This window comes from Molothrus aeneus, chromosome 16, assembly GCF_037042795.1.
Source record: "Molothrus aeneus isolate 106 chromosome 16, BPBGC_Maene_1.0, whole genome shotgun sequence".
Lineage (NCBI taxonomy): Eukaryota > Metazoa > Chordata > Aves > Passeriformes > Icteridae > Molothrus > Molothrus aeneus.
Window position 1 is genome coordinate 10,807,286 of NC_089661.1, and position 16,977 is coordinate 10,824,262.

The 16,977-nt window shown below is 41.4% G+C and overlaps 1 protein-coding gene across 1 annotated transcript in view; it reads right to left on the reverse strand.

Moving 5' to 3' along the window:
• Positions 1-16,977, reverse strand: part of PRKAR1B (protein kinase cAMP-dependent type I regulatory subunit beta) — a 93,134-nt gene that overhangs the window by 61,364 nt on the left and 14,793 nt on the right. The window contains exon 4 of the mRNA XM_066560682.1: positions 16,388-16,479. Coding sequence (XP_066416779.1) covers positions 16,388-16,479 — 92 coding nt within the window. The remainder of the gene's footprint in view (positions 1-16,387; positions 16,480-16,977) is intronic.

Here is a 16,977-nt window from a genome sequence, read left to right on the forward strand (position 1 = left end):
TCACTACCAAGAGGCTGAATCTGGGAGCAATGAAATAAAACACAGCAAGAAAACTAAAAGGAAAGATTTCTAAAAGGAAATTTTCAAAAATGACTGTTAGGAAAATTTCTGGGTTTTAAGTCATATGCTTGCAATCTATGCAAGGTTGCATTGATGCAATATTATACTCCTGCACTTTAAATCAATAAAAATAAGGAAAGGAAAAAGAAGACTCCAGTAAAGGGAAAACATTAATTCAATCACATTAGAAATCTACTTGACTTTATGTGAAACTTCTAGTAACTGTGAAAGGCAGCCAAGTTTAAACAACTCCCAGAATTTGTAAAAACTAATTAGCAATTTTCTGATTTAGTTCCACAAAAGAGCCATCTAATAGCACAATTTAATTCTCTCCTACCAATATTTTCTGTTGCTTTGCTCCCTGTCGACAGCTCCTTTACTTTGGCCACCAATTTAATACTGATTCATCCTCCTTCCTCCAGCAGCTCCCACTGACGTCCACGGAGCTCCTGCAGCTTATAACTTTGTTTGCAGAGATCAACTTTTGGGATCAGATACTCACTTTGTAATTCTATTAATCAGCCACAATAGCAAGGGATATCCAAAAAGCCTTCAACATAGATAATGGTTGCTTATCCTTCTTAATAAAAAGCCCAGAGCACAACAGGAAAAGAGCACCTTTAAGAGCCACCTAATATTAAAATAAATATACCTCACAAAGCTTTCCATGGCTTGCTTTTTGCTGCCATTCATCCTTTCTGCTTCTCCAGTGCACAGAGTTTCTATCAAGCTGCAGATCAGATCCCACAGCTGGATTCTCCATTGCCCTGAGAGCTGACACAGTTAGATGCCATTGATAAATTGATATCAATTGATAGATGTCATTGATACATACTGATTTAAAAGATCCGTAAGGATCTTTTTCTTCTGCCTAAATCTTCTATCTGACCCATTAACTGTGGACTGACCACGTGCATCTGAGGGACAGCTCAAGTTCTACAGTGTTTGAAACCTTAGAGAAGAAGTGCGGTGGCATCTGCACCAGCAATCAGAATTTATCTGGACCCCAACCAGCCGGGAGAGAGCCCACCCTGCTGTGAGCCCCACAGTGATGCTGCCCCAGGAGGAGCAGCCCCTCCATCCCCGCAGCCCCAGAGGTGCCCTGAGCCCTCCTTTGCTCACAGCCTGGTGCCTCAGCACTGAACCTCGCGTTTCCTCGCCCAAAGGGCTGCAATTCTCTTCCTTACTTCACATTCCACACATTTCCACATGTGTAAAGGGAAAGCAGCTGTGCAGTATTTTTAGCTTAACTGGTTGAAAGGAAAAGCAAAGGAAGCTAAAATCAGAAGTATTATTTTGCACTGTGCAGCGTATTAATGACGCCTTTCCAACCTCATCAACATTCCCATCGAAACTAACATGTTAATTTATATTCTTCATATAGCACTAATTATGTGTACAGCAGCATGATAGCCTGCACGAGGAGCTATCTCACTACAAGAGATGAAAACATAATGTTCTGATTCTGACCTCGTGATGGGATACATAATTAATTACTCCAAAGAACACTGATTATAATAGCGCTAAAATCTGGTTCTGAGAGATGCTTTGAATATCATGGAACTACAAAAGATGCTAAGTAGTTTTATTTAGAGGTGGTGCCAGTGATGCAAAGTTCATTTGAAAAGGCACAGGAGGCAGTTCTGACTATAAAATCCTCCAGGATTGCAAGGAATGGATGCTTTCCACTTGCAGAGAGCTGTGAAGGAACACTACTGTGAACACTACTACTGTTTTCCACCCTGCTCTCCTTCAGCTAGACCTGTAACAGAAGTACTTCTTATCTAATCAAATGCACAGATATGTCAACAAAAGCATTAAGAAAATTACACACATTATAAGGAAATTATACAGGAATTCTTTTTCTATGATGGTTTTCTATGGCTGCCCCATCCCTGGAAGTGTCCAGGGCCAGGTTGGATGGAGCTTGGAGCAACCTAGGATAGAGGAAGGTGTCCCTGCCCATGGCAGGGGGGTTGGAACAAAATATATTTAAGCTCCCTTCCAACCTAAACCATTCTGTGATCCTATCATACACTTTTCATTTAGTACGGACAAAAAAAGGTTAAAAAAACCCCAATTTACTGATTTTTCCCACTAAAGAACGGATTGAATTCCATGTAGTGTCTTGTACAGCCCCGTTGTCTAGAAGTTCCAGCAATCTTCAGCTAAAAGGTGCAGTGGACAGATATGCATTAACTCCTTCAGCTCCAGTGGTGGCCACCCCCTGCAGGTACAACAGTAGAATTCTGTTCTCTGGGTACCTACAGGCCTTTATAAAAGAATTTGTGAGCAGAAGAGAGTGTAAAAAGGGTTTCTATGTCTTGCTGCTTTAGCTTAGACTTTCAGAGCACAAGGCATCAATTTTGCAGCTGGGTTAGAGAGAGCTCAGAGAGCAGCAGGGATGCCCAGCTTTGAGCAGCTCCACACTGCAGTGCTGCTCTGACAGGAGATGGGCCTGGAAGTTGAATTTGCATCATCTGGGTTTTCCTCTTTTGCCAGTGCACAAACAGCCCTTCCTCTCTCACAGTCTCCACAGAAAGATTTACATCCCCACAGCATTTGGGGGAGTTTTAACATAAATACATATTTTGACAACTTTAAGCCTAGCCAGCCTGAAAATTCGGCCAAAGTGCTTTTAAGAAGTACTGCTGGGACATAATATATCATGGGGGGTTAGCTGAGACAAAGGTTTCATTAATAGCACACTTGAGAAATTCTGTAAGATAGGTGAAGATTTAAAATGTCTCTTAGACTCCCCTATAATCTCACATGTGTAAATAACAGGAACAGCCACTGAGATTTTGAAGCAGTTCAGGGATTAAACCAGATCAGCATCAGGACCACAGAAGATTTCTCAGCCACAAAACTACACAGCTCCAAGGACCTTCAAAGTCAGTTGTAACACACTGTAGGAGCCAACAGGTAGAAGAGACAAAATGCAGTAAGAAAAGGGTACAAGAGGCAACACTTTCCTTGTGATAGTCCATGTTTGCTTTACACAAATCCCAGACCTGCTAAAGTAGAGCTGTTTACACACTGAAGTATGGGGCTTCGTTTTCTCACTTACAATAAAAATTTCAACTAATTTGTATACTTGTGGTAATCTCAATTTTAGCCTCCAGGGGTTAGGGTTGGGAAGTGTGTTTTTTACTGCTTCTATGCTCTTTGTTACTTTATACCTCTCGTTTTTAATAACCTTGATCACAGTGACCCCAGGTGGCAGAGACAACCACGGCTGCTCTCAGAAGCTGAGCCAGACCTTCACATTTCATCCCGGTGCTGAGAAACCCCTGTGTCCCAGCCCAGAGTTCCCAGAATCCATCCAGGACAGCTCAGATGCTGCCTGAGACTGGAGAGGGCTCGTTCCAAGCAGGTCAGTACAAGTCCCTGTGGGACAGAGCAACCAAAGGTTTTCATCCCAGAACCTCCCCTCCTCGTTTATCCATGGAGCTCTCCCTAATAACCCTCTAAGTTTGCTGGAGCCCAGCAGCACAAACCTCTGTATCTGGGCTAATTCAGGTTGCTGAGAGGCCCAGTGAGGGATCTGGCACAGTTTTGCCCCAAATCATAATTCTGTATTACCAGCTTGCTCTGCAGATGCACAAGGTTGCTTATCAAAACGAGACACAGACCTAGATATGACAAAAAACATTTAAGTGTTTTCCAAAACCTTGATTTTAATAGAACTTAGGCACCTTAATGCCTTTTTCCAAGCCTCATCCACCCCACTTTGCTGTTCCAATTGCCTCAAAAACTCACTGGTTTTTCTTTTTACTGCCTGGAAAAATGTCAGCTGCAGGAAGTTTGCATTTTGTGACCCATCATGTAAATCAGCACAAATAAAAGCATTACCAATGCAATATAAAAAATTAACAGTGGATAGACAACTCCCAGTAGCCTTTCCATCGTTAAAAATGTGTGTTATTTCCCAGCAGAAGGGATCAGTGAGTCTTCTCAGCTCTGGTGAGAGCCACACCACAGCCAGAACATGGCTAAGGCTTGGCTCAGAGCCTGTGCTCCAGAAGAGAAGAGTGTGCTTTAGAGTTGATGTAAACAAATTCATTTAAGTACAAAGGGAAACTTTTCAAGCTGCTCACCAGAAGAAAAGTCCAACTCACCAGAACAAAATGTCCAACACTGTTTATTGCATGGTGCTTGAATTTTGTATCAATTAGCCATCATGTACAATGCTAACTTTAATTTTACATGTGAGAATTTCAATCTGGAGCCAAACCAGCTCTGAGGGAAGGCAGGACAGGGCACAGCAATGCCTTTCCCATGAGGTTGCTCACAGATTGCTGCTGAAGAGCTCCCTAATGGCAATGAAGCTATCCTGCCATTGCCAGAGGGTGTCACTACGGCACTGGGACAAAGCAACCAAACAAATGAAACAGATAAACAAGAGATGTGGAGAAACCTTTCAGAAATAAGCTCCATGTAACCATCATATGAATTGTTCATCAGCTTACCCGTGGGCTTTCAGAACATGGTTCTGGAGTCTGGATACAACATCACTCTGTATTTTCCTTTTTTTTTTCCCTGTATCTTTGCTACTCAAATCTGATTTTAATACTAAGCCTTGGAAGGAAGAAAGGAACTACCTATCAGAATTGTTTGCAGAATGTCCATTGTTCCCACATAATTTCACCTTGTTTTCCATGAAAGCATCCTTTGAAAATGAACCTCTTCTAAAAGCACATAGTTCACAGAAACAATAACTGTATTTGTAAGGTAACTGTTTTCACAGCAAATTGCTGCAAAAGAAATCTAAATCTTCTGACACAATGACACATAGCTCAGGTAATTAAAAAGAACCAAATTGAGCATGTTAAAGTGATCTTGAGTGCTTGGTTAAAATCCTAAACCAGAAGAGGAAGGAAGCGAAGGAGCCAGAGAGCACAGTAAATGAAAATGCTCAGAAGGCTGTACAAAATAACCCTGCAGGACAAGGAAGATTCCAAGGTGCACCAAATTAGTAGCTTTATTGTCTTTGTAGTCTAGATGCTTATTATAAGTACTTATTACTAGGAAATGGCAGGAGACACGTGGCCATGAGCCTGTATTAATGTGGTATATGATGGCCAAGAAGCCTGACAGATGCTGGAATGTCTGAGCAGCCCAACCAGGACGTGTGTGCAGGGGATCAGGACCTGCAGAGGGTTGGTGGCTGCTGCTCTGAATGTGTCTGTTAGTGTAGAGGGTGGGGTGACTGTGAAAAAGAGAGAATTAAGTCCCAGATTCCACAACACCCTGCTGGAGCAACTGAGCAGCTTCATTCCAACTATATTTTGGTACCAGGGTAAACTGACTGATGCTGCTGAGGACAGTTTTGATCAGGAAGGTCTGCTCCTGCAAAGTGTTCCAGAGCTCTTGTCAACCTGTCAAGGAATCAAACCTTGTGCTCTAATAATAGAACAATAATTTAATATTCTTGGAAATAAGTTCTAGTCAAAGCACAGGATTTAATAAATAAGAGAAGAAATATGACACATTTCATAGCAATAAGGAACAGTAGGTAAACTTGGACGAAACAAGTTCACTATTTTAAACCAGGTTTCTAAAAGCAAAGGAAAATCTGCATTGATGTTGTAACCACATTGCAGAAAGCAGCTCTATGAGGAACATGGGTCAACTGCAGTGATTAAACTGTCAGGACTTGAAATCAGGGCACGGCTACAATATTTGAATATAGCAAATCCAGTCTATCATGGTGAAAGTTCAATTGGCTGTTCTGGGAATTATTAGGATGCCAAGAGGTCAAAGTCTATTTCTGGATACGGAAAAGTAATTCCCATTCACCTCATACAATAATGATGTGCCTCTGTTAGGGAAAAGAAGAGCAAGCAATCTAAAGGTAGCAGCAAAGTCTCCTTAAAAATCTTTTCAACAATGAATAATATAAGAAGAAATTAAATTCAGAATATATGTAAATCTGTTGGTTTGTTTCTCTTGTTTCTCCCTGACTTTCAGGAAATAGATCTCTCAGACTATCAGACATGAAAAACACAGAGATGTGGAAAACAGAGCTGGAATTTGGCTTAATGACAGCAGACTTGGTCTTTCATTGCAAATGCAGAGAGGGATGGCAGGAGGTCTAGCCATTATGTGGACCTTGTAGTAACTGTAAATGTGTAACTATCAAGTGTTGTCCTATTGATTAGAATCAAAGCTCTAGACTGAGCAGTTTATTCTGCTTACCTCAATTATCACATCTGGAAAATTATTCAATTTGTGTGTCAGCCTTTGCTCTAGGACATTCACTCACATGAGCAAAGTTTCAAAATTTCAAATCCTCTGGGATCATGGTGCAAATCTACTTTTTTCACATGGTTATATCCACAAACAGAATAAACTAAGCTTGATCCTGCAAACAGTGATGATAATTGCCAATCTTTCAGTTATTCAGATGGTGCAGGACACATGGAGATAGGTTAACTGTGATCAGGAAGAGTTTTTGGAAGAAGCCAAGCTGGGAAATACTGAAGAAAATGGCTTAGGAAGAAGCTTGAGGCAGTATGGCTGTTTGGGCAAGGAAACAGAGTGTTCAGTGCTGAGCACTGGACTCCTGGCCTGGGCAGCAGAGCTTCTCACCAGTGAGGCTCTGGGCAGCTCTCCCGGGTGCTTCACCCTCTCCATCACCAACCAGAGCAGCCACGCCGTGCACAGCTTCCCTGCCACCATCCAACACCAGCTACAAAATCTCTCCTAAATAAAACCCCATCCTTTGTAGCTGAGATGGAACAATAGCCTAGCAAGAGTCCCAGCGTGTGCCTGTTTCAGACATCCAAAACCCAGCTGGGCTCCAAGTTGTGAGAGCTTGGCTTTCAGGAGGGCCGATGTCATACAAGTGTTTTGTTAGCAAGAGATGGCTGCTGACTCTTCTTTAAGTGAAATCAATTTTCATGTCATCACATTTTGCCATCTTTGAAAAAAAAAAAAAAACAACAAAAACCCTCACAATATTCTGGAGCATTTCAGAACGTACTGTGAGGACCAGTAAGAGCAGGGAGCCAAGTTTGATCTGAAGGTTTCAAGCAATGGAAAAATCTGCCACATCCCAAGTTAATTTAAATTATGGATCAGTTCCCTGATTGCTCTAAAAAGAGAAACTAAACTTTTCCAGTCTGAATGTGCCCAACTTCAGCCACCAGCTTTTGGATCTCACATGGATCTAACATGTGTCTTTTAAAGAGGTTGTTGCTATCACTTACCTTTCCCTCCCACATATGATAAATTCACCTTCATTCTGCTTCAATTAACTAAATACAGTCTCCACATACAAAACTGGGAAGATGCTGAGTGCCTTAAAATAGCATCTGATGCTGTTTTTTGGATATGCACTATTATATGTTCATTTTAATGCACCACACAGAGAAGTACATTATCCTTTTCTAATGCAAATTTCAGCTGTCAACAAGCATGTCTTTGGATGATTTATAAATCAGACTTGAATAAATACAAAAAAGACAAACTCCCTACAAAGAAAGTGATAGTTTGGGGGATTTTTTTGTTTGTTTTTTAATTTCTGAAAGCAAAAAGGAAAAAGCAGATTGAAAACCTAATTTCTTTTTCTGCTTTTTTTAAAAAAAGAAAAAAAGAGAGAAAAGGAATCTGGTGGTGCCCAAGGGTTAAAGTATCCCATTTCGGGCAGTCTGAATATCTGAATTTAGCAGCTGACAGTGCATGGTGTGTCAGTCTCTTACAGCTGTTCCAGTTGATTCAAAGACCATCTTTGTTTCTCCAAATCTTAGCAACTGTTGCTTTTTTCCGAAGACAATGATAGACCAGCTGTTACCTCACAAGACGCCATGTACTTCAGGTCAAAGTCTTTAGTAAGGAACTTGTAAAACAAGAACTAAATCATTGTTTGGGTTTGTCAGGGTTTTTTTTTTTTTCCATTAAAAGAGAGTTAGCAGCCTAACAGTCAAATAAGTTACACTTGGTATTCCCATTAAGTGCACCGGAATGACAGAGAAATTTCATCTGGTTGTTGAGTTGAATTCTCTCCTTCTATACAGAAGAAAAATCTCACTACTAAATCTTGCAGAATTATAGAGTATTTTTTTTTGTTTGAAGGGCAGTTCCTGCCTTCTCAAACACGGTGTTACTGAGCAGATGTCACCTCATCATGGAAATGCACAGCTCTAACCATTCAGAATGCAAGGTGGGGATTTTCAAGAGAACCTTAGAGGAGTTAAACATTCACTCCCCACTATATATCAATCAGTGGGAATATCCAGTTCCTTTAAGCTCTTTGAACATCCTCCTCTAAATGCATAACAAAGCGACTGAATCACAGAGTTGATCCTCCAGGAGCAGTCCCACCCCACTTGAAGGCACCAGGCTCTCGGAGCCCTGCAAGGCTGCAGAATCAGTCACTTCATGAAGAGCCAGGAGTGGCTGGTGACAGGTTACCTGCAACCCTTCTGGGGGGTTGCAGCATTTTAAAGAGCTTTGGTTGAAACAAACCCTCGTTCATCCCTGCACAAAGACAAATCACTGCTTCCAGCTGCTCTGATGCAAAGACAAAGACTTGCTGAGAAGAGTGGACGTTCTTTTATTTAACCTTTGTGTTTAATTCTGGAAAGCCTTAGCATTGAGTAATGTATTTGCAGAGCCACTGCCAGCTAATTGTTGTGTAAAGAAGCACACAAAGGCACAGTCATGTATACTGCAGTGGTAGAAAAATTTTACAAGCCCTGTTAAATTCAGCAGTAGTCATAATTTTTCTGTTTTATATATAGAGAGATAAGTTTAGACTCAAGATTGTTTCACGAGCATGCATGAATACTATTTGCCTCAGGCTGTTTTTTCTAGATCTAAAAAGGATTTATGTAAATAACTTCTCTGCTTTAACTCTGTTTTTCAGAATGGGTGACATGCTGCCCATATGTAAACCAGTGCTTTATGCAGAATTAAAAATAACCCCCATTAGGCATGGCGCCGCCAGTATTTGTGATGAAGAATATAAACTGTCTAACAAAACACTAGGGGTGAATCACAACCCCTAAAAAGCTACAAACTGTCAGTATTTGTTTCTAGAGATAAAAATATCCATAAATACCAAATGTGTGTGCTTTTAGTTTTGTTTAAGAGAGCAGCTTACCTACCAGGCCAAATCCTGACATCACAAAAAGTACATTCTGCTGATGCTGTCAGGCTGTTGTAAGGGGATTGGTACCAAAGCAGATACAATCTCTGGGTGACTGCTGAGAGCACAACTTTGCATAACTAATTTAAAGACTGCTGCCTGCAGGCACCACAATGGTAATTAAAGACAATAATTCTTGGACAAATGAGATGGATGTACTGGAAAATAAAGTCAGTGCTAAATTCACAGCTAATCCTTCAATGGAGAATTGGATCATTTATTTTCCAGACTGCTGGGCAACTCTACCTGGTTTCATTTCCATCTCTGCTGCCAGATGATTCTTGTCTCCAAAATCTGTATTTTTTTCTAGTTTAAGTAGTATTCCTCATTGGCAAGCTCCAATTCAGCAAGGCTGAGTGTGCTTCCATTTAAACACATGAATAGTTCCTTTGACATCCATAGCCAGCCAATGGAACAACTCACAGTTAAACAGAACATTTTTAAACCCCGTGAGGAATCAAGGCCATAAACAAGGCACAAAAGGCACAAAGAAAAGCTGGATTGCAAGGCAGTTTACCTGGAAAATAGCTTGGTGTCACCCAAAGAAGAAAAGCTTTGTTTAGTGTCCCTTGGTAAATCTGAGTTTCCTCTTTTTGGTTGTTTACAACTAGAATTCACAGGACAGGCCAATCATCCAATACCAGTGATGATCAGGAAAAAATCTCCCACACAGTGAGGAGATTTGCACCAGTTTCTTCAGCACCAGACCTGTTACAAATGCATAATATATTTGGAATATATATTCACACTTCCTCTGCCCCCAAGCCACCACTGTCTGCTGAATCTCCTGAAGTTCCAGCACAGGTGGGGCATTCACACCTTTACAAACCCTCATGGGATGTATCTGCACAAAACTGGGATCATGCTGCATCTCCTCTCTCTTCTGCTACCCCCAAAAAGGAGGGTGAAGGATCCCATCCAACTCTGGTCACCAAAAAAATCCTGATGTAACTCAAGGAACCCATATTATGGATCAGCAAAGCCCTTCAGCCCCCACTGCCATGCCTTGCTGTGCAATTTCTCTCTCATCTCTTATTCTTTCCTTTCATCTCTCATCTTCCCAGTGGTTTAGCTCAAGGTCTTGGGTGTTCTTGGCAAAGCTTAGTACACACATCTATTTCCATCCTTAGCCTTGTCCAGGGACTAGAATGGAAATTAAGGTGCACTTTTGCCAGCAGTTGGTTTGATTTGGGCCCCTGCTGCTGCCATAAGGGGAGATCCTGCCCTGCCCACTCCATCCTTCCCCTTGCCAAAGCATTCTGGCAGCCAGGCACAGGGTGACAGGAAGGACCTGCTCTGGCTGAAAATAACCCTGCAGGGCAGGATCACTTTTCAGAGAGCTGCTCTGGCTCACCTGGCCACAAGAGCAACAGGAACATGCAACCAAGGTCTGGCACTCACTGTTCCTTCATCCTTTGGTACCAGCTCAGAATTCAGCTTAAATCAATGGTGGAAGCATACCCTGAGTTTTCTATCTAAGGTGGAATTTTTCTTGCACTGTTCTGCACACTGTAGGCATATATGAAGCACAGGCAGAAGCTAAATCTGTGTTTGTTTTTTTGACAAAAGACTTAAGTTACAAATGCAAGGCAAACACAGGATGTGTAATGAATATGTCATGGCTGTGGCATCCTGTTTCTAAAATATCTTGCTCCTGAATGGTGCAGTCTTAGGTTTCCTCCACATGTATGAGGCTTTCCAGCTGGCCTGCAGCCAGTGCTTTAATAAAACGTGGTATTATGCAGAAGTGAATAAAGCTGATGGCAATAATAACGTCCTTAAAATGTACTAATCACCAGAAGTTTCAAGAGGATTTCAATATGAGATCAACAGTAGAACAATTAAAATTCACTTGTTAGCTATGGAAAGCCACTTTTCTCATGATAATTTATGCCTATATTGAAAGAAACCCCAAGTCATTAGTGACCCAAATGAAAAGTGTGTTTTCTGAATTTGAAGGCAATACCTTGCTGCAAAGGAGCTCAAGCACTTCAAAAAACTTTAGGATGTAAAATTATTACAAACTGAAGAAATAGTCTGAGAAAATAGATATATTGAAAGTAAACACACAACAGCTATGAATATTAAGGGAGAGGTGACCAGCATAAATCCATGGTGAAGATTCATGGCCAAAGTAGCACTTTGCAGGAAAGGAACCACTGATTACAGTGATCACATCCTAAATCTCAAAAATATCATATTGCTGTGAAAAATTTAAAGAAACAAGCAAGACACGGAGCAGCTGGGGAGAACAACAAAGATGGTAAATAAGGCAAGGCCTGATGAACCTGGTCTGCCAACATTCATCTTTACATCTTGGTCCCAACAAGCACAGGTATTAAAAAATGCTCTTTATCCTCCCACCTTTGCCTTTCAGGGAACACACAAGAGTAAACACAACACTGTGTACTGCTGAAATAAATACAGAGTCTTCAAGATCATTTCTTGGTACTTTTTTGTGTCTTCAAAAGAGCTCAACATTTTAGTAAAAGCATTAAATACCATTTTGTATCCTTTGCTTTCAAAGCTGTTTCACACCATTATGCTGTTCAAAGAAACCAATTTATTAATAATGCAAGTAATAAAATACACCAAAATATTCTGAAAGCTGTTGCAAGCCTTACAGCTGCCTGCACATTAGTAACAAATGCTTCCAAAAATTACATTAGCTAAACATTGTTCCACTCTCTTCACTCCTTGATGAACAAGTTTGACATAGCATTTACACACAGATGTGGTGAACATTTAACCTTTCCACTTCCTGGAAGCAGGAGTGACACTCCTGCTGCTCTCAGGCCTGCTCTGTAGCCATGATATTTTATGAAAAATCCTGAGAAGCTGAGAGGCCTCAGAAACAAAATGTAAACAATGATTATCTGCTGCTGTTGAATGCAACAGGTGGATCTGTGATCTGGTCTCATGTAGTTGTTTTTAATTAATGGCCAATCACAGTCCAGCTGTCTCAGACTCTCTGGTCAGTCACAAGATTTTATTATCATTCCATTCCACTTCTTTTCCTTTCAAGCCTTCTGATGAAATCCTTTCTTCTATTCTTTTAGTATAGTTTTAATATAATATATATATATATATAATAAAATAATAAATCAGCCTTCTGAAACATGGAGTCAACATTCTCATTTCTTCCCTCGTCCTGGGACCCCTGTGAACACTGTCACACTGCTCTCTCCCCTACTGGTTATTTCAGTTCTATTTCCTTCTCCTCCTTGGCAATCACCAGCCTCCATTCCCACAGCAGCTCACCTCTGAACTTCCCCACTGCCCCCCTCTCAGTGGCTGCCCCTGTCCAGTAGAGACACAACATCCTGTCACTGAAATGATGAAAAGTGACTTTTTTATTTTTATCCACAGCAGAAAAATGAATAATTTCTTTCTCTTGTTTCCCTTTACTATTCAACATCACGGCAGAGCCAAGTGGGTGTGCTTGTATTCCAGCATTACGTGATGAACAATAGAAAATCTTCACAGCTACACTGCTGGGTTAGAAGACATTAATCACAAGAGGTCAGAAAAAGGTCACTCAGGCTGGCCCCTTGTCACCAATTTTGACTTTATACACCATTTCACAACTAGGAGGCCTTAGAGGACGTTAATCTGCTGGATATCCAGGAGTGGGAGAGGAAATGGAGCGCTGCCAAGTTCTGGGTGTAATTCTATCTGTGCACAGACAGGAATCCCTCAGTGGCTGCAGAGGCAGAGCAGTGGCACAGCACTGGCCTCACCAGCCTCGTGCAAAACTCCCAGGCAGCACTGGTCAAAGGAAAGGGGGATGTTGGTGCAAACCCTAAATCCTCTTCAGAGCGGGTCTGAAGCGTGAGATCGCCTTAGAGCCAGAAGGGATAAGATCAGCAAGGAAATTCCCCTCAAGACAAACCATATTATATATATTCAAATAAGAACAGCAGCTCCTCACAGCTAAAACCACATTCCCACTCCAGGTAGTGGGCACTTTGCCTCTGGCTTTGAGAGAACCAGGACTTCACTCCGGAGTTTAACCAAGTGCCATGAGAAAAGAGTGGGCTGCCAGGTCACTTCACAGAGCTGCACTGCTCTCTGCAATGTTAGCAGCTCTTGAACATCTTGGCAAAAGCTGCTGATAAGTAGCTCTGCTGCTTTTGGTACTGTTGCAGTTACATTTCCCTTTCACTGCACTTTTCAGTATAATTTTACACCAGAGGCTCTGTGTGTGCCTAGGACATGGATGGCAGCCCCGTCTGAAGCACGGCACAGGGAAAGATGTGATCTAAAATAAGACCTGAACCAAAGTATTTCCAACACCAGTGCAAAAAGATACTTGTTTACCTTAACTTCAGCATGATTTCTCATGCAACCAACCCTTCATGTGGAATTTCTGACACAGAGATTGTATGCTACACTCTGCCTTTATAAATAAGGGTTTAAGTTTCACAGCTGCCAAGCAGCAAGTGCAACACAAGTCAGAGCAGGCTAACACAAATATCTTTTTGAAGAAAGAAAAAATGTAAGAGTCATCCATTGTAAATGAGAAATTGCTAGTCCATCCTTCCCCCACCTGAACACCTCCTACATTTTGGTCAAACATGAAATTAGATAAAACAATGATAATATCTTCAGTGTAGAAGGCACAAACAGAAGCTAATAAACACCATCACTGCAGCACAGAAAATAAAATAACCTTACCCAGCTTTCCACCATTGCAAGAGCCCAAATGAAGTAATTTACCACTTACTTCCCTGAACTACATATTTGCATTAAGAAGATGCAGACTGGAAGTGATGGCAATGGTGTGCTCTGACTTGCTGACTTCTCCACACTTGACAAATGCAACCAGACAAGGGCAAGAGCATGATGTCAATTTATTCCTTCATTTCAATCTTGTCTGCAGAGCAGAATATGCCTCTTTCTGTGGGCTCCTTTTCTTTTTCCTGATGTCAGCTATAGCCTGCTGTGCTCATCAAGAAGCTCAAAGGAGGCCTCTAGACACATCTCTGAGCAGGGAAATGGTCTGTACCTGACCATGCTCCAGTGCACAGCCCAGCAGCTCCTGAATCTTTTGACAGCAGAGGCAGAATCCACCTGGCCAAGCCTTAGTTTGCAAAAGCAAAGAGTCCACAATGCACCTGCAGCATACACAAGGGAGCCTGTGCAGGTCTCTTCTCACTCCTACCACATATCCATGACAGGACAGAGGAAAATAGGACACAGGGAACAGATAGGAGAGACCATGATCATGATGTGCAATCAGCACAGTGTAAGAAAAAGCATTTGTCCTTCAGATTTTGCCTCTCACCCTATTTTGATAACAAATTACTGAAATGTCCTTTTTTCCAGCCCTAAAATCTATCCTTTCAGTGCCTGGCACATCAGCATGCTGACAGCATAATCAGGATTTACAGCAGTTCTGTACAAGGATTCTCCTCTGTGGGTGAAGAAGCTACAAGAAATGTGCAAACTTCATCCTCTTCTAATTACCCCAGAAATCTGCATGTTAACAGGATATCATTAAGATGGCAAAGTAATTAAACTGTGTCAACATCTGCAAGAGGGAGCAAAATTTGCACTCTTGGAATGTGCTTTGACTGCATTTGAGTAGCCCCACCGAGGGACTGCGCTGCTGATGTTCTGCCAGAACTGAAACCACCAGTGTAGAGAAAGTTTTTGTCTTTTCTAACCATGGAAGCACAGAAAAGTGGGGTTGGTGAGGAGTTCCTGACCTCAGTGAGCCTTATCTGCTGCCAGGCAGGGCTGATCTTGTCCCTCCTGGCAGACCACAGCCTAATCTGTCCTTCATGGCCTCAAGTGGTGGAGCCTCCACAAGCTACCCAAGCAATCACAGACCCCCTCTTGGATCTGGCTTGACTCTCTCCCACTGGAGAAAACAATTTTTAAAATTTATTTTCTTTACCCTCTGGCCCACAGAGCAGTTTATCACTCATATAGCATTACCCACATGCCATTATAAGCTATTATTGCATCCCTCTGCCCCAGCTTTTATTCTGCAGGCCAAGCAATCCCTTTCTCCCCTCAGAAGTGATGTTATCTAGATCTGGATCATTCCCACCACTCCTCCATGAATTCCCTCCAACTGTTTTTCCTTGAAGTGCAATGCCCAAACTGGACACTGTGTTGTTCCAGCTGAAATCTTTCCAACACTGGGACATCTTGCATGTTCTGTTTAGTTACCCCAGAAAAACATTGGTATTTTCAAAAAAGAGCTTTACATTAGTGACTATTATGCAGACCATGAGTCACAATAAGTTCCACATAGTTTTTCAAGGAACTACCAAAACTGTCTTATAGTCATAAAGGTGTTTTTCCTGCCTAAGGAATACTTCTCTGCCCTTGGCTCAGTGTCAATCCATCCTGCTTTTATTAGAACATTCCTTCAAGCTGGCAGCATAATTCTGAATGCTACCCTTGTCTCCCAGTGTTTTAGCAGCCCTTCCCATCTTCATGTCAGCTAAAAATTCAACACTCATCACCTGTCCCACTGAGGCCACTAATGACAATAATGGTGAAAAGCAGAACAACCCCTTCAATACACCCTTCCACTGGAATGATGGACCAGTGATACCTGCTATTTGTACAATTCCATCAGTGTTGCACAGGCTGCACAGTGGTTTCACTAAAGACACACTTCCCTGGCTTTTTTATGAACTCATTATAAACATTAATGTCAAAATCATTACTGGAAGTTGAGCTGTTTAAGTCACATTGGCTGTTACTGAACTCCTTGGTCTCCTTCAGGTGCTTATACATAACTTGTTTGCTCCAGTTTTTCCAAGAACAAAACAATTTTCCTGTCATTCCCTTTTATCTCTTTAGAGACATTATGCTTTTTCTTTCCCATTCATTCAGCTCTTGACCTGTCTTGCCTGAGTTTCAGAAGTAATGACAAATGCTTCTGAGATTGCTTTAGCTAATTAAATAATCTAGAATAAAGTTTATCAGGCCCATCTGTTCTGAAAACATTAAATATGTCTGAATACACTCTAACCTGTCCTTGTCCTTTTTTACCATGTGGTTTTACCCTCTGTCAGAATACCATGAGCATGTTTGAGGATGCAACTCAAATGCATCAGTGACAGCAGTTGTGGACCCTGAGATGAAATTTAATCTAATTTCTTGTCCTCACACCAAGCTGTGAATTCCTTTGAATCATAAAACCCCTCATACCTTCGTTCATTGTCATCAAGATGAGCAAAGAGCACATTCTTGGAGATGGCCTTGGCCAGAGCAGTCATAGTTTTATAATCCTTGGGAATAACCTGTAGAGAAAAGAATGAGAGGTAACTACATGCCTGATTGTATTCACTCACAAATCATGGAATCTACAGAAAATTCCACTATTCAAGAAAATGGATGTGATTTGATTTCAGGCACTGAGACAGGATTAGGCTATAATATAAAGCCACTAAGAAAGTAATAAATTACAGTTTTGATAACATGAGGATAAGAAATTTTGTTCTCAAAATGACACTCAGAAAGGCAATATAAGATCAGGGATGACTGGGGAGAAGGATATCCATAAAATCCTGTAATTAGGAGGTATTGGCAGCTATGTAGTCTCCTTTCAAATATCTTGGACTGAGGAAAATGTATTTTATATTCCTCTTCCTTCCAACCCATATCAAAAGCAGCCTACTTTTAAAACTGTGAAAATAGCAACATTTCTTTAGGAAAAAGGTAAAAATGTGTTGAATACATCATATTTTTCAGTACTGCCTGTGGTATAAGGAACCAAGCTCCTGATAGGCCCACTTGAG